General features: G+C 46.2%; 1 protein-coding gene across 3 annotated transcripts in view; it reads right to left on the reverse strand.

Moving 5' to 3' along the window:
* HOMER1 (homer scaffold protein 1) overlaps positions 1 to 18,776 on the reverse strand; it is a 129,819-nt gene that overhangs the window by 85,130 nt on the left and 25,913 nt on the right. For all 3 annotated transcript variants that reach the window (XM_088443918.1, XM_088443917.1, XM_088443916.1), the window contains one exon: positions 3,792 to 3,948. In XM_088443918.1, coding sequence (XP_088300044.1) covers positions 3,792 to 3,948 — 157 coding nt within the window. The remainder of the gene's footprint in view (positions 1 to 3,791; positions 3,949 to 18,776) is intronic.

Here is an 18,776-nt window from a genome sequence, read left to right on the forward strand (position 1 = left end):
GGAATAAAACACACTACATTGGCCTCCTCAGGAATAAAACACACTACATTGGCCTCCTCAGGAACATAACACACTACATTGGCCTCCTCAGGAATATAACACACATATTGGCCTCCTCAGGAATATAACACACATATTGGCCTCCTCAGGAATATAACACACATATTGGCCTCCTCAGGAATATAACACACTACATTGGCCTCCTCAGGAATATAACACACTACATTGGCCTCCTCAGGAATATAACACACTACATTGGCCTCCTCAGGAATAAAACACACTACATTGGCCTCCTCAGGAATATAACACAGTACATTGGCCTCCTCAGGAATATAACACACTACATTGGCCTCCTCAGGAATAAAACACACTGCAGTACAAGTGCGCTGAGCTGACCGATGCGGCATACTTGACAACCGCTTGCGGCACACAAGTGTGCCATGGCACAGTGGTTGAAAAATGCTGCAATAATAGCTAGAATCTATTTGGTTGCTATGGGCAACATCTCCACCTCTAAAAACCCACACTTTAGTAAGTATACTCCATAGTTAGATGTGGCCCTGGATGTAAGGGTGACAAAGTGATCAATGATATAACATGCACGCTGCATTACTTTAGGTTATAAGCTAAACAATAATGATGCGTGTATCAAATTGTCTGTGTTAAGGTACATATTAGAAAGAGTGACTACCAACACTCTCCTTCATTTGTCATTTCCTATTACTATTTAATAAGATATTTAATCTGCCGGTTACTAGACTTATAGATACTGATGCAGAACAGAATGCCATTCACCTGCAATTGCTTTTGCATTAGGTGCATTGAATGAATCGTGTATATTAGCCCTTATGCATTGTTGTACACATCTATGCTGTCACGCGCTTGGTTTAATACCCATCATCACCATTAGTGCACACTTGCGTCAGCACTATACTATATGCACTACTATACATAGCTCGCTATTCCATCATCGTGCCCTGACTGAACTTAGCGTACATGAGTATTCCCTTTTACCGCCTAGTTATTATACCCCTTAGGAGGCGTGGATGCTCTAGGTTGGCATACATCTCTGCATTGCCCATAGTTACACCAGCTTGGTTTCAGAGCATGTGCAGAGTGAAAACACACAAACTACACTCCCTTAATAGACTTGCGTTCCACTTTGCATTAGTCTCATTGATGGCAGACATTTTTTAGTCATGCCAATATTCGTGACTTAGTGATACGCAGGGCCAGATTAACAATCGGGCTAAATGGACTACAACCCCAGGCCTCCACATAAAAATAGGCCCATCATGACAGCAAGATTATGACCAGTCGCCCACATGGCCAAATGGTCGGCCATGTATCATTAAGTATTAAAATGGTATTTCTATTTGCCTCAAAAAATAATGCAGTTTTTACTTTTTATGTATTTAGAAAGACCTTGGCGTAGATAGTGTAGGGGTGTACACGCCCACATGGCACTGGCCACACCCACACGGCATTAGTCACAGCTCATCTGCTTCTAAGAATAAGCTCTTGATTGTTGTCAACTCAAGGCCCATGGGACTGATTCAGGTTGGATCACAAGGCTGCGTTCGCACGCAGCCAGCCGATGTTTGCATTCTGCGCATGCATATAAGATGCAGTGCATGTGTGCGAACCAGCCACTGCGACCGGGAAGCGGGGGTGGTCAGAGAAACGTAGGCGTGCCTGTGCGTTTAAACGCCGATACAGGGGCATGCATAATTAAGCTCCTGCGATAACATATACTGGCAGAAGTCTAGATGGCGACATTAAGTTTAGCAGTTTGTGCGGTAGGGTCAGTTCAACCACAACTGTGCGGATGGTTCCAATGTTACTGATGTTTTCGCTGACTTGCGGATGCATGTCATGGGAAGTGGGCGGCTTTATACAGTCGTGGGTGTCTTGGTTTAGAGCTGCGGTTGCTGTGCGATTGCATTCATTAGCATATTTTCGCAGCGAGCGGGGTGTGTGCGAGCGCAGCCTTGTGATCCAACCTGAATCAGGCTCTTAATCCGTTCCTGGTGATGCCTGCATTTCCTTCTGAACTGGGCCTGCCTGCAGTCTGATGAATATTGAATCAGCCCACACAATAGCGGCCTCCTCTATTCAGTCAAAACACTGAGGGGCCCATTTATCAAAGAGAATTTGAGGTAAATTCCCTGAAAACACCTGTTTTCGGGGGTTTACCTCAAATACTAAGTATCCTCCGGATGTATGAAGAAGGGACCGCAGCAGGTATCTCCGATACCTGCTGCGATACCTCCATTGCCACCGGCAGCCGCCTCCCCGATAGGTTTCTATGGGGGAAGCGATGCTGCCAAATGTATCAATATCGGGAATGCGAAGATAGCGTTAGCCGCTGTAGCCTATGGGGACTTACCGCATGTCAGCCTGCGTAGGGATCTCCCAGATCCCTCCGCCAGCAATGGGCGCCGCTCATGTGCAGTCCCCGTGACTGCGCATGCGCAGCAGCCTCCGGCCACATCGCAGGAATGGGCTCCTTTCGGAGCCGTCACCCTGCATATGCCTGATCATACATTCGGCCGCTATGAACGCATTTTGCAATGCGATCATGGGCGGTACTGCATGTCCTGATCGCATTGCAAAATGCGATCATTAATAAATGAGCCCCTTAATGTTCTTTCTAGATTTTCACTGTAAATGTCCCAGAGTAGCCTCTACTAATGCTCCAAACCTGTATGCATGATGGAACAATATATATATGTATGTATCTATCTATCTAGTTGATGGATATAAATTTCAGTTCAGTATAAAAATGATGCCACTTTAAATCAAGGAAGTGCAATAAAAACAATAATATAGTCATTAATGTACCCTCTTGTCCGAGAAAGTCGTAAAGGGGTGGCAGACACAGGGGGCCAAAGAAATGACGGAAAGAGACAAACAGGTGAAGGGGAACAGAAATGAGAGACAGACAGAGGACCTCATTCAGAGTCGAACGCTTGCTGCAAGCGATTGCTCTGAATGAGCAGGAAGCTCCCCACTGACATCATTGCTGATGTCAGTGGGGCCGACCCCAAACGGCAAGCGTTCCGTCGGGAACGCCTCCGTTTGGCCGGGCACGCCCCATGCACGCCTCCCAAACGAGGTCTTTGGTGCGAGACCCGTAGCGACGGAGCGCCCATCGCTACCCCGGTCTTGCGCATATGCACGTCAGAGCCGGCTCCGACGTGCGCATGCCCAGTGGGGATACATCGACCCGGTTGCGAGCGCTCAGTGCTTGCGACCGGGTCTGAATGACCCCCAAGAGTGTGTGTGGAGGGCAGAGTTGGGAAGGTGGGTGAAGACAGAGGAAAAAGCTCACCTGTCACTGACATACAAAGGAAGTGGTTTGGTTTTTGCTTCATTAGCAAACTACATAACCACTGATTTTAACATTCTGTATTCAATATGAGTTTATAACACAAGTGACTGTCTGTAAATAAATATAGAAATAAGATGATAATTGTACCAAATTAGAATAACTGAGCTTTTATGTGCATTTAACCTTCGTTGCATTATTTTATTATTCTTGTTGCATTTCAATGTATCTGAGCGTTACACCCCAGTAGCAAACTTATTTAATCTCACTAGGGACACATTGCAAACACAATCAGATGCGGATAAGAAGCATTTACATATTAATTTAGCTTAGACAATAAGTTCCTGTGTTATCACAGACGCACGATTACAAGAACACAGACTGAACGCACTTGTCAATGCACTTACATTACGGTGCATATACAAAGAAAACACAACAAGGAGAAGGGTGGCCTCTTTACCTTCGACCCATCCAGACTAATTATCCTGTAGACATTCCTTGTGCTATCATAGAAATAGGACACAGTAACTGCATGTTTGCTGGTGGGAACCCAGTTCTTCTTTGTGTTTGGATCAATCTGGAAGACATGAGCTTTGGTGCTAAATATGGGTTGCTCCCTAAAGGGGAAAATAAAAAGAGAGAAAACAAAATTAACCAATTTAATACAGTAACTATTTGGAGCACCAGGACCCATGTTATTATTATTATTATTATTATTATTATTATTATTATTATTATTATTATTATTATATATCGTCAAAGAAGAATGCAGAGTTATAATATTTACCTTCTACTGTCAGATATTCAGTGAGATTGGTAAAAAGAACATTGCTATGAAAAACTCACAACCAACTGAAATAAGCTATAAAATAGCCAAATATAGACACTTGCATGGTCCACCTGCTTACACGGTCTGTCAGTAACATTCTGCACGGCTTAGCAATGGATTCCACCTACTTTTGCCAAGTACTCAAGTACATTTAAGAGCATGTGCTGATCCCAAACCTCAATAGGTGGCTCATGTTCATTAATACACAGTTGTTACACAATTCCAAAATTAAAAGCACCTTGAAGAAGAGCACATATACGATTTATTGTGAGATCTAAAGCATTAGCGTTCTCTGCCCAGCATGCTAAAATAACATTAAGGGGTCTATTTACTAAGCAGTGTTAGGAGACAGAGTGAAAAGTGATAAGGTGCCAGCCAATCAGCTCCCAACTGTCATCTCACAGGCTGTGTTTGAAAAATGACATTTGGAAGCTGATTGGCTGGCACCTTATCACTTTTCACTCTGTCTCATAACACTCCTTAGTAAATAGACCCCTATGCATCCTATTTCCAATGGTCTACAGACCGATTCTGCATCATTGTGCCCATGCATATAACACACGCAGCCACTTGTTTCAACATTTTGTTTTGATGCCACCTGCAAATGGCAGCAGTGGTAGAGTCTGAGCCAGGAGACCAATCGCAAGTAGCTAACATTGGAATGTGACTTGCGATTGGTCCTCCCAGCTTTTTCCCCTCAGTTCTCAAACAGGGCTGCAAAAGGACCCCTGAATCTCCTGCTGGTTAAGAGGGGGAGACATTGTGGTGTGATGGTGTCATTTTAAATACATAGATTTTTATATACCAAAATTATTGGCACCCTGGGCTGCAATACAGACTTAGGGCAAGATGTAATAGGGTGTAAGTTTTGAAATTGAGCAAGTATAGAGCTATACCCGCACATTTTCAGAATTCACCCAATGTAATAGGGTGTGAGAACATGCAAACTCGCATGCCTCTGACACCTCCGCTACTCACAATGGCAAAACATGTATCCAGATGTTTGGCCATTGTGAGCATAAAACTCAGGCAATGTAATACAGAGTGTAGGTGTTTCACTCGCACACTGCTTTAGGTTAGGGAGTCTGGCCTGAGCGGATCCGAGTAACACAGAAAGATGCACAGATCCGTGAGACCCATGCATGTTTCTGTCTGTATAAAATAAGTAAAAATAAAATATTACATCAGATCCAATTATATGAACCCTACGTAATATCAAAACATTTAAAATGCATATATAAAACACCAGTAGGTGTCCTATTTTGTGCAATGGTGTAAAGAAACCTTGATAAGGAGATATGCCTGTCCCACTACCATGCAGGACATCTAATAAATACTAAATGAGCTGTCTCTTGGGGATACTGAAGATCCAATTGGTAATGCCATGTATGAGGATTTAGTAGTGAAATGACTGAAATATCACCACAAAACTGGACAAACCAGAAAAAAAAAAAACATGAAAAACCTCCATAGATCCTGCACTGTGACTTACCACTGAGATTAGTATTGCATTACATATCACAGCATCATTGTGGTCCAATGCAAACAGAACAAGTTGCAACTACAAACATACCCATTTGAATCCAGGGCCTGCTTGCCTCTTGATTGGACTATCATCCATACAAATTACTCTATACATCCCAAACACAGCAAGATCAGTGGGCACTGAGCAGCTGTCTACTAATAGATATAATGAAGTACTGTGTAGAACTCCATTTATTAGCTTGAGGAATAGAGAGACGGCACATCACTTTCTCAAGCAACAAAATAATGTGTATTACAGGAGAATCATTTCCAACAGGTAATGTGTGTAGTTAGCAACCAGGTTCAGATAAACTTCTATCGTCAGATGATAGATGTGACCCATAAACTTAAATTAAACTTAACTAAAATAAACACAGGAGACCAAGTTATGCCATTTAAATTAATTGGTCAGCTTTATTTGGTTACAAAGGTAGACATGGTGGCAGGAGAAAGAACGGCAACTAACCAGCGTCCACTTGTCTTAGGCCGGAAGTAAATCACAACTTGTGAGGGCCAACTATCCCAGACAAGGGTAGGGTGATCTTAAAAACTTGCAAGGGCCAACTATCCCTTTCAGAGCAAGTGATGCGGCCCCAACACCCATGCCAATGCACCATTCATCCTGCTCGGTCGAGAGGTGCCGCTGACCCCAATAGGGTGAAATCAGCCTATCAGTGCATTGAAGGGGTGCGCACCGCTATTACTGCTGCAAGATGGACACTTCAATATTGCCGGTCTTTCCCTGCCAATGAAATAAAGCCGACACAAGACACAAGAGGGTAGGGAGGGTGGGAGATCAATTCAAAAGAGGCAGATTTTACCACAGTAGATTCTCTACCCCTCTCCCTAACTCCGCCCCTAACCTAACGTCCTATCGCATCTGCCTATAACTGTAAACAAACATTTTTAACTTTATTAACCCCTCTATCCCTGACTAGAAGTTTATGTGCCGTCGGCTCTATTCCTAACCTCCGTTATATTAAACTTCTATCGTCAGATGATAGATGTGACCCATAAACTTAAATTAAACTTAACTAAAATAAACACAGGAGACCAAGTTATGCCATTTAAATTAATTGGCCAGCTTTATTTGGTTACAAAGGTAGACATGGTGGCAGGAGAAAGAACGGCAACTAACCAGCGTCCACTTGTCTTAGGCCGGAAGTAAATCACAACTTGTGAGGGCCAACTATCCCAGACAAGGGTAGGGTGATCTTAAAAACTTGCAAGGGCCAACTATCCCTTTCAGAGCAAGTGATGCGGCCCCAACACCCATGCCAATGCACCATTCATCCTGCTCGGTCGAGAGGTGCCGCTGACCCCAATAGGGTGAAATCAGCCTATCAGTGCATTGAAGGGGTGCGCACCGCTATTACTGCTGCAAGATGGACACTTCAATATTGCCGGTCTTTCCCGCCACAGCGGCTCTCAGGAGAGAAGCAGCTCGCCACCATGCTAACCAACCAAGCCCTTAAAAACTGCAAAAATATCTTCTAGAAACAAAAAATTTCCCTCCTCAGTAAGATGAACGCCATCCCTGCGGAAAAGGTGGGCATCCTGAATCCGAATTAAAGGATGGTGCACCACCAACCCTCCCAATTCCAGCACGTGCCTGGCCACCCATTTGTTAACCTTCCTCCTGGACCTGTCCAAAGCCACACTATTATAGCAATACCACCATGAAAGCCTGGCGATGATAGGGGACCACACCAAAAGGCAGTTAGGCAATAACCGAACCACCTCTCTCAAGTCACGAACAATCGCATGGCGCAACTCTAAGGAAGTTTGCTGGCCCAGATCATTGCCCCCGAGATGTATAATTAACACTAAAGGGGAACCAAATTCAGCTACTGACCTGTGCAAGTTGCGCAACAAAGCTTCCCAAGCATGCCCCTCTGCCCCAACCACCTAACACTCTCCCAATGTGGGAACACGGAGGCATCTACAGCAAAGCGCGACTGCCCGGCCCAAAAAATAAAAGAGTGACCAATGAACCAAATGGGCCTAGCATCCTGGACACCTGCAAATATACAGAAATAAAATAGATAAGTATATATGCAGCATGTAAATCACAAAGGAGGAGTGGGAGGGTGGGAGGGGGGGAGGAAGACTCGACCCGAGGTGAAAACCTACAAAAAAACCTGCTGGATCTTTTCTATATTTCATTCGTTCACATTAATATTATATTAAGCTAAACGATCAATGTCCAAAGCAGGGCAAAAAACAGGGCAAAATCTCTCGGGACCCCCACCGGAAAGGCAGCGAGTTGGCCAAGGCACTCAAGTCCAAACGAATAAAGTATAACAATTTATGATTCCAGACGAACATAACTTCTGTAGGCATTGGACTTCCATCTTCCGAGAGCCTGGATCTCCTGTGAAGAAAGACCCGAGGAGGCCGCAAAAGTGGCGGCACCTATTCTAAAAGAATGGGTGCCGTAATCCGAAGGGGAAAGTCCGAGGTGCCGTATGCAGCGATGGAAGACCGATCTAAATTGGAATTTAGTCAAAGGACTTCCGTCCTCATGCATAAGCCAAGCCCCCGGCCGCATTGGCCTGCAAAGAGTATATTGGGAAGCCAAGTGAACCGGACAAATCCCGTCATCAGGACAGGATTTCAGGGACACCAAGCGACCTCTACCCATCTGATTGGTCTTGGAACGCCGAATACGGCACAACAGCGTATCGCGCAGCAAAATGTGACAACGAAGCAGAGGGGGCTGAGCGCGGCGCGAAGACGCTACCAGCTCGCTGATGCGAAAAGCCCCATGAAAGGCCATCGCAAAAGCGAGGCGGAATAACAGAACCTCGAATTGCGAAGAACAAATGCCCGTCAAACTTTCACCTAGACGCTCTAACAAATCAGGGCCAATAGGACGACGCTGGTCATCCGTGGCAGGCCTGACGCGAGACCAACCCCTAAGGGCCCTTTGTATTAAAAAACTCTTAGTTATGTCCCTCCGCCCCGCTAGGCGCAAAAAGAACGAAATCCCAGCAAGCCTCTGGGCAACATAAGCCCGCGACCTGCCGGAATCGAACAAAAAACAAACGAAAGCAACCATATTAGCATCCCGAGAACTACCTGACGAACTTCGTCCTTGCAAAAAACGTCTCCCACTGTTGCCAAGATGTCTGGTAGGCCATCAACGTCCGTGGGGCCACGGACCGACATGCGAGATCTTCCATTCTGGTTTGATGATCTGCCAACAATGAAATGGACAAAGCTCACCTTTTAATGCCGTGTACGAGGCCAATTCGCGGAACCTCCGCCAATCCTGTCTGGAGAGCGCATCAGCAATGGAATTATCAGTACCTGGCACATGACGAGCTGTGAACAATATGTTAAACTGCAAAGCGCGCAGAACCAGCCAAGCAAGAAGCCGCAACACTGGTAGCGACGACGATCTTTGGTTATTGATCGCATGTACTACCCCCAGGTTATCGCACCAAAAAACTATGGAACGGTCACGCAACCGCTGACACCATAGCTCTAATGCCACCACTATGGGAAACAGCTCCAGTAGGAGCAAGTTCTTGGTCAATCCTGCCTGTACCCATTCCACCGGCCAAACTGAAAAACACCAATCTCCTCCCAAAAAAGATCCGAAACCTGATGATCCAGCAGCATCCGTGAAGAGCTGCAGGCAAGCATTAGGCTGAGGATCCGCAGGCCAAACGCGTACTCCATTAAAATCGACCAAAAATGATTCCCAAACCGCCAGGTCCAGCTTTAGTTCAGACGACAGCCACAGAAAATGGTGCGGTTGACGTAGCCCTACCAAGGCCCTCTGTAGCTTCCGACAAAAAATCTTCCCCATCGGGATAATTCGACACGCGAAGTTAAACAGCCCAAGCAGGGACTGACTTTGACGAAGTGTTACCTTTCCTCCTGCCAGTGCTAAGATAGTATCCTGCAAACGACGAATCTTGTCCGGCGGCAGCCGGCAAAGACCCTCCAAGGTATCAATTTCGATACCCAAGAAAACCAGCTTAGTGGCTGGGCCCTCAGTTTATCGTGCACAATAGGTACTCCAAATTCCGAGAATAGTGCTTGCAATGAAAAAAAAGGAGACGATTGCAGCGACGCGAACCGGCCGGACCCACGCACAAGAAGTCGTCCAAGTAATGAGCTATGCTCGTCTCCCCAGACCCCATCGCGACACACCAATGGAGAAAGGAACTGAAACACTCGAAGAACGCGCAGGAAATCGAACAACCCATCGGGAGACATTTGTCCAGGTAATAGCCATCCGGCAACCGAAACCCCATGAAGCGAAATGATTCTGGATGCAGGGGCAACAATCTGAAGGCGGACTCAATGTCCACTTTCGCCATGAAAGAACCCGGACCCACTGCGCGAACTTACGCTAACGCAGATTCGAATGACTGGTACTGTACGTGGCAGACCTCAACATCTATGGCGTCGTTAACTGACGTGCCTGACGGATGTGACAGGTGCTGAATTAAACGGTAACTCCCGGGGGCCTTCTTGGGGACGACACCCACCGGGGAAAGGACCAGATTAGGTATCGGAGGCTGCGGGAAAGGTCCAATCATGCGACCCAGCCCGACCTCCTTCATAACCCTGTCCTTAAGCACGTGAGGCAAATCGCAGGCCGAGCGTAAATTCCTAGGGGACCCGGAACCGACAGGCCGTATTGTTGGAAGCGAAAACCCCTCTGCAAAACCCTTACTTAAAAAGGCGGCGTCGTCCCGCACAGGATACCAGTCTAACCATTTTGCCATGGCATCCAAGTGGATGGGAGTTGTCGCTTTACTTTGAAGTCCCGGCCCCTGACCGTTTGGCAGAGGGTGTCGCAGCGGAGGCCTGAGCTCCTCCTGGACTACGGGAGCAGTCCTTACTGGGATGTGCTTTCGACGAAACTCTTCGTCGTATTGACGCCACGCCGTACTGCGTGAGGCCTTGAATAGGCCATGTATCAGGTGTAAATATCTTATAACATTAAGGTACTCGGAAGGCCTGGTTTTAAGTTGGCAAGTTGAGAACACGCAGAACCCAGATAACCAATTCGTGTAGGACTTAAAGGCCTCCAGACCAATACTCCCTTTTGCCTTTGCGATCGCAGCCGCATTTTTCGCCGTAGCTGTAAGGGTGAACATATCTACGTAGCGCCCTTTTTTGATCCGCTGCTTAACCCTGGTACGCATACCTCGAGTGACAGCGGTATTAGCACAGTGTACAACATCCTCCGGACCCGCTCCGCGATCTACACTGGTACTACTGCCGGAGGACCGTTCGCTAGAATGCCTATGGCGACGTGAGCGGCGTCTACGAGACCTCCTTGCCCTTTTACACCTAGCCTTATGCGAACTATCGCTTGAAGAGGAGGAGGAAATGGAAGTAGACCCACAGTCAGATGTACTGTCACACTCACCAGAAGCACTGGCAAAGGCATTGCTGCCTCCAATCCCTGCGTCAGCTGTGACTTCAGCCACCGCACTTCTGGTCGGAGCTGCGACCACTGCTAACTCCTCCAGACTGTCGTCTGTAAAAGAAGAAACTGAAGCAGCATCGTGCGCATTTTCAGTGCCCACAGCCTGATTAGGCTGAGGAAGGGAGATTGCAGAGGGAGAGAAAGAAACAGAAGGAGTTGCTGGCGTGGAAGCAAGGGAGAGACCGCAAATCCTGCCTAACTGCTGTACCAGAGGGCCAAGCTGCGTCCGGACGGCGGACGCCGCTGATGCAGAAGGACCCCCCGTTTCAGCGTTACCGGGTTGCTGGGTCAAAAGCGGCGTCAATGCACCCACCACAGAGACCAGCAGTCCGGCAATGGCACCAGCGTCAAACGAGGGAACACTCCCTGTCGACGCAGACCCTGCAGGTGTAGAGACTGCCTGTGCTGCTGCCACACCTGCAGGCCTGGAAGAACTGGCCACTACAGACATGGGGGAACCCATGTCTGAGTCACCATTATACACAGAGGAGAGCAGAATGGGAGGAGGACCAACCTGCCTGTCACTGTGCAGGCGCTGGCTCCACCCCCTTTGTCTCCGCCCCCTGCCTGTGCTTATAGTATCGTGCGTGCAGGCACCCGGCCTGCACGCTTATGCCCTCTTTTTCGCTGCCCCTCCGCCCGCACAGTGGCCGACTCAATCTGAGCGGCCACCGTGGGAGAAGAGACAGGCGGCGTTACAGCCCGCTGCCGCCCACGGGAAAGGCCAGAGCGCGCGCCCGTGACTCTCGCGGGTGCTGTAGCACGCTCGGCCTCCCCCGATCCCCGCCTGCCCTGGTCCCCGGCCGCGCTAGTACTGGCGACCAGAGGGGAACCAGAGGCAGGCGGAGGCAGAGCAGCTGATGTCTCGCGGCAGCGCCGCGGCCGCGCGCCCGCCCCGCTTCCCAACTGCAAGGAGGGCACGCCTTACCCTCCCGAACGCCGGGAGGGCAGGCCTTGAGAGAGGGGGGGATAAAGCGCGCCGGACCCGACTCCGTCTGACAGACGGGCGGGTACCGAGCGCGCACGTTGGGGACGGCTCATGCTGCTCCAACAGTGAGCAAGGGAAAGTAAGAAGAAAAAATAAAAATAACAAAAAATTAAAAATTAGAAGATAAGAAAAGAGAGTGTAGATATAGGGAAAGTATGGAGAAGAGAGTAGGGAAAGATATAAAGTAGGGAAAGAGAAAGTAGGGATGAATAAAGAACTTTAATTCACAACAGACAGATCTGCTAAGAAGGAACAGTACTTTCCTGGTCGCAGATCAATTCAAAAGAGGCAGATTTTACCACAGTAGATTCTCTACCCCTCTCCCTAACTCCGCCCCTAACCTAACGTCCTATCGCATCTGCCTATAACTGTAAACAAACATTTTTAACTTTATTAACCCCTCTATCCCTGACTAGAAGTTTATGTGCCGTCGGCTCTATTCCTAACCTCCGTTATATTATGGAAAACTAGGACACTTATGTCCTTTACTCCATTATAAAATTCACCTGACATACCTTTGTAATCCCAAATGCATCCAAACCAATAGCCACTTCAAGCCCCAAAGTCATCCAAGAGTTTATATTCTCAAACACAATAAAAGATAATTCCATCTCTAAATATTATCTGTAATAAAGTGAATATTTGTCCAAGCAATGTGTATGGGTTTTTTATTGTATTATTATTGGGCTTCAGAATTTGGGGACCAATGCATAGTTGAACGCACACTTACCTACTCTCCAGGAAGGTGCAGGAGGCTCCCAAATTTTTGGGTTGCCCCCCACATCCCCGGAAGAGTGTCCGTATCTTCGTAGTGATGTGGGCAAGATGGGGAGATAAGTGCCCTGCCCGCCTCCTCCCGGTCCTGCGATTCATGGCAGTTTGCAGTGACAGGGGCTAAGCCTAATGACATACGAACGTGGCCCCACCGCACAAAGTGGCCAAATGCGTCTCCTCTGCGGGCTTCTCCCGGAAGGATGATTTAAAATGTCGGCAAGTATGGCTGAATGTAAGCCAGCAGTACAGATGTGTCCTCATACAGCTAGCCTCAATAGGCAATGCGGCGCGAGACGCCTGGCGCAAGTGAGCAGCCAGGTCCCATGCGGCTTGTGCAGAACATCTTTTCACCCAAAAATGCGTCTTAGTTGCAATCAGGTGCGAGAAACCGCTCTATGATACTGTACTGATTCATTTCACATGCAAGACTTCTATATCTCTGCGTGTCGGAGTCTGTATACCACTTTTCACTCTATTTCCTAACTCTGCTTAATAAATAGACCCCTGTAAATAGACTTATGGTGCACAGCAACCCTGACAACATCGCAAGCGACCTATGGTAAGTTAATGAAGGATGGAACAGTGATCGTTCCATCATTCATTAACTCGTTCAAGTGTGGACAGGCAATCCCCGTTCAAGGACATTCGCTCCGATGTCGGAACGAATGGCCATCGTCTCAGTGTGTACAGGGCTGTCTTAACAGCAGTGTGGGCCCTGGGCAAAGCAATGCTCTGGGGCCCCTACCCACCCATTCACAGGAAGAAAATGTGAATGGTCAATAAAATTAAACCTTTAGATCCCCACAAGTAAATCAATATACCACAGCAGCTGCAGATAGGCTACCATGTATGAGCAGTCATGTCTCTCACACTGCCCCGGGGCTTATTGCTGCAATAATATCTAATAACTGCACAATCCTATAATTATAACATGACAAAATCGGAACACAGTGCTTTTAAAAATATCAAAAATTTACCAACTGGCCACGGCTGCAGGGGGGCGGGTTGGCGGGCCCTTGGGCAACTGCCCAACAAGCCCAATGGAATAGACGGCCCTGAGAACACGCATCAGGTGGCCCAGAACCAATGTGGCATATGCTTTTCCAGGCTATTATTGTAATGGACTACCTGAGCAGGCCTGATACAGAGTGTCTGTCCTTTCCTTCTGGTGGGAGTAGAGCGACAACATGACCCAGGCACTGTTATTCTCCCTGGTTACTGGCCGCCCCCCAGGAGACTTCCACTTCCAGGATGCAGACAGTGGCCATAGCAGACAGTGCCCATAGCAACCAGCTTCTAGCTATGATTGTTTTAGTCTGTTTTAATGGATGAATTTTAGTTTGTACACCTGCTGCTATAATTTATGTTGCAGAACCTATATAACAATGTACCCATTGTATATGTGAGTCACAGTACACTTTATATTCATGCATGAACAGACGCTGCGTTCCAAGCGGTGGAGCGCAGCGCAGTGAATGAAGGGGAGGGAGCGTACCGTGTGTTGGACCGCATCACGTGCGGTCATGTGGAACGCGCCACTTCCGGGTCTCAAATATCGGTCACATGGTATAGTGAGCGTTTCAGGACCAGGGGATGCAGAGACAGTGCCAGGTTATGTGAAGAGAGTTTATTTCATTTACATCCAATTCAAGGGGCAGCTCCGCCCATATGGGCTATATATATCAGGCTACATCACTCTGTTACCATATACCTTGATAAAGACCTCAGATGAGGTAGAAACGCGTTGGTTTTGTGGTGACTACACTTGAAGTACCCAGACTGGAAAGGTAACGCTCTATAGGGGGAGCAGATTAATACCCCTATATGCAGAACAGTTTGCCTTGCTTGAAAGGTATTTTGTGGTACGCATTAATTTTGTATGTTTTAAACTTTAAAATAAAACTGTAAAGATTTTACACTACTGCAGCCACCCTCTTTTGTCTTGCATATATGCACATCTGGAAAATCTGCACAGAGGAGGTTGAACGCTGATGAAGGATTCATATCTGATTGTGGAGTGATGACCTGATATTGTTGGAGCTACGGTGAACTATTGAAAATTATTCTTTTTAAAGACGGATTAACATTGATATAGAAGCATCAGACTATGTCTACTCAGTGGTGCTATATTACCACGAATTGACTTTATATCTTCATATATTTGATCCACAGAGAACTGTTCATTATTTTTTCCCATTAGGAGCGCTGGAGAACATTCCTTATCTTTTTGCATTCTATATTTGTGACCTGTGAAAGTCACTTTTACTCTCAGGCAGCCCTATTTAATGTGGATTGCGATAGAGAGATCTCACTCCCCCTCCCTCTCTCTCCCCCTCCATATATATATACACACACACACACACACACATATATACAGTCAGGTGCATAAATATTGGGACATTGACAGAATTTTCAGATTTTGGCCTCTATTCACCACCACAATGGCTTTGAAATGAAACAAACAAGATGTGCTTTAACTGCAGACTTTCAGATTTAATTTGAGGGTAATTACGGTACATCCAATTCAGGTGAACGGTGTAGGAATTACAACGGTTTCTATATGTGTCTCCCACTTTTTAAGGGGCCAAAAGTAATGAGGCTATCAACTCAAAAGCTATTTCATGGACAGGTGTGGGCTCATTATTTCATTATCAATTAAGCAGGTAAAAAGGTCTGGAGTTGATTCTAGGTGTGACATTTGCATTTGGAATCAGTTGCTGTCGACTCTCAATATGAGATCCAAAGCGCTGTCACTATCAGTGAAGCAAGCCATCATTAGGCTGAAAAATCAAAACAAACCTATCAGAGAGATAGCAAAAACATTAGGTGTGGTCAAATCAACTGTTTGGAACATTCTTAAAAAGAAAGAACGCACCGGAGAGCTCAGCAACACCAAAAGACCCGGAACAACTGTGGTGGATGACAGAAGAATTATTTCCCTGGTGAAGAAAAACCCCTTCACAACAGTTGGCCAAATCAAGAACAGTCTCCAGGAGGTAGGTGTATGTGTCAAAGTCAACAATCAAGAGAAGAGTTCACAAGAGTGAATATAGAGGGTTCACCACAAGATGTAAACCATTGGTGAGCCACAAAAACAGGAAGACCAGATTAGAGTTTGCCAAACAACATCTAAAAAAGCCATTACAGTTCTGGAACAACATCCTATGGACAGATGAGACAAAGATCAACTTGTACCAGAGTGATGGGAAGAGAAGAGTATGGAGAAGGAAAGGAACTGCTCATGATCCAAAACATACCACCTCATCAGTGAAGCATGGTGGTGGTAGTGTCCTGGCGTGGGCATGTATGGCTGCCAATGGAACTGGTTCCCTTGTATTTATTGATGATGTGACTGCTGACAAAAGCAGCAGAATGAATTCTGAAGTGTTTTGGGCAATATTATATGCTCATATTCAGTCAAATGCTTCAGAACTCATTGGACTGCGCTTGACAGTGCAGATGGACAATGACCCGAAGCATACTGCAAAAGCAACCAAAGAGTTTTTTAAAGGCTAAAAGTGGAATGTTATGCAATGGCCAAGTCAATCCCCTGACCTGAATCCGATTGAGCATGCAATCACTTGATGAAGACAAAACTGAAGGGAAAATGCCCCAAGAACAAGCAGGAACTGAAGACATTTGCAGTAGAGGCCTGGCAGAGCATCACCAGGGATGAAACCCAGCGTCTGGTGATGTCTATGCGTTCCAGACTTCAGGCTGTAATTGCCTGCAAAGGATTTGCAACAAAGTATTAAAAAGTGAAAGGTAGATTTAGGATTGTTTAGTTTGTCCCATTACTTTTGGCCCCTTAAAAAGTGGGAGGCACATATAGAAACCGTTGTAATTCCTACACCGTTCACCTGATTTGGATGTAATTACCCTCAAATTAAATTTGAAAGTCTGCAGTTAAAGCACATCTTGTTTGTTTCATTTCAAGGCCATTGTGGTGGTGAATAGAGGACAAAATATGAAAATTCTGTCAATGTCCCAATATTTATGCACCTGAATGTATACACAATCAAAAGATCTGAGGGCGCTATGAAGGTGCAGATATATAAATGTAGACCCAGTTTCTTAACTGTATGAATAGTCAATTAGTTCCTTGTTGTGGTGAACACGTCTTTAATTGATTCTGGTTCCTGGAACCATTGAGAGTTGAGTCTTCTTGTGTAAGTTCCAGGAATACTCCATCAATGGATTAAATGAAACTTCCTGGAATTAGACCCTCTCACCAAAGAAATCACCCGAAAAATGAGCGAATGGCCTCTTGTTAGTAAAATATCAATTTGTTTATTTTTGATAAAAAGTTTTTCAAAAAATTTGAATTTGCTTACATCCAATAAAATGGTGACCAATACATAACGCCTATGTGGGGTAGATGTAACTTCACACCATCACCCCAAAGGGAAAAACCTAACTGGTGGCGGATGGATTTGGCACCAAGGCAGACCCTATGCGTTTCGTCCCCAGCATGGGACTTCTTCAGGGGTACAATCAAATTTGGACAAATTACTCCACAGATTCATACAGAGAACAATGTCCCAAAAACGTGGCCAAGAATACGGTGTGTCAGAATGAGGCAATTGTTCCACAAATTCATGAAAAGACTTAGGGGTCTATTTACGAAGTAGTGTTAGGAGAAGTGAAGAGTGAAAAGTGATAAGGTGCCAGCCAATCAGCTCCCAATTGTCATTTTTCAAACACAGCCTGTGAGATGGCAGTTAGGAGCTGATTGGCTAGCACCTTATCACTTTTCCAAACACTTCTTAGTAAATAGACCCCTAAAGCTAAAAATGTAGCTTCAAATCCACATCAATTGTGTGCCCAGGAGAAATCTTCCATCAGTATTTACTGATGGAAGATGAGTCATGACGTCACTCCCATACTGCACTGCGGGACCTGGAATACGGAGCTCAGGAGTGAGCTCCGTCCCCGACGCCTGCTCCTCGGAACTATGGGAGTGACTTCATGACGTCACTCCCATAGTGCACTTCGGGACCCGGAGCTCAGGAGTGAGCTCCATCCTCCGGCGCCAGGGGAGTGCTTTAGGTTAGGGGTAGAGAAGGAGCCGGGTGCCTGCTGGTAACACAATATCAGCGGGCACCCGGCAAATGGGGGGGAGGTGGGGGGGTAGATCGGAGGGCCTCTAGTGGCCGGGGTGCCCCTAGGAAGCTGCCTAAGCTTGCCTAGTGGAAGCTCCGGCCCTGGAGAAGTGGCATTTTCACATCGACAAAGTTTAGTATGGAAACCATGGGGTAAATGTAATAGCCTTCGGACAGCAGGCATTGGGGAGTCCCGTGCAAGACTGACCAACGTTTTAACGTAGCAGTCATTTAAAAAGGCAAAAGCATTCAGGAGGGACAGGCGTCCTACCCATTTACACTATGGCAAGTAAGAGGTATGCAGAGAATAGAATGTTTGGTAGATAGAGAGTCACATAGGGCACTGACATTTAGTGAAGCCATTGAAAAATATAATACTTTGTCGGGATACCCCATGGCCTTCTTGCAGGCAAAACATTACGTTAATTCTGTTATCCAGGTATTTACAGAGGGAGATTGGAATAATTCAATAGATAGTTTTCTTTCTAAACCACCACTTTTGAAAAAAGCCATCTCTATCTATTATCAGCATTTTAATACAAATATGGATCATGCATCCAATACTAGGGAACTCTCACAGTGGGTTCAAAAATGTCCTACATATACGATAGAAAGTCTACTGACAGCTCTAAACTACTCCTGTAGGTCTCTAACATCAACAATTTATGTGGAGAGGTCTTTAAACATTTTCCACAGAGCTTATATATCACCACACAGAAGTTTCCTGATGGGAAGTACATCTTCTCACTCCTGCTATAGATGTGGAGAAAACT

This window comes from Taudactylus pleione, unplaced genomic scaffold (assembly GCF_031769625.1).
Source record: "Taudactylus pleione unplaced genomic scaffold, aTauple2 ptg000336l, whole genome shotgun sequence".
Classification (NCBI taxonomy): Eukaryota; Metazoa; Chordata; class Amphibia; order Anura; family Myobatrachidae; genus Taudactylus; species Taudactylus pleione.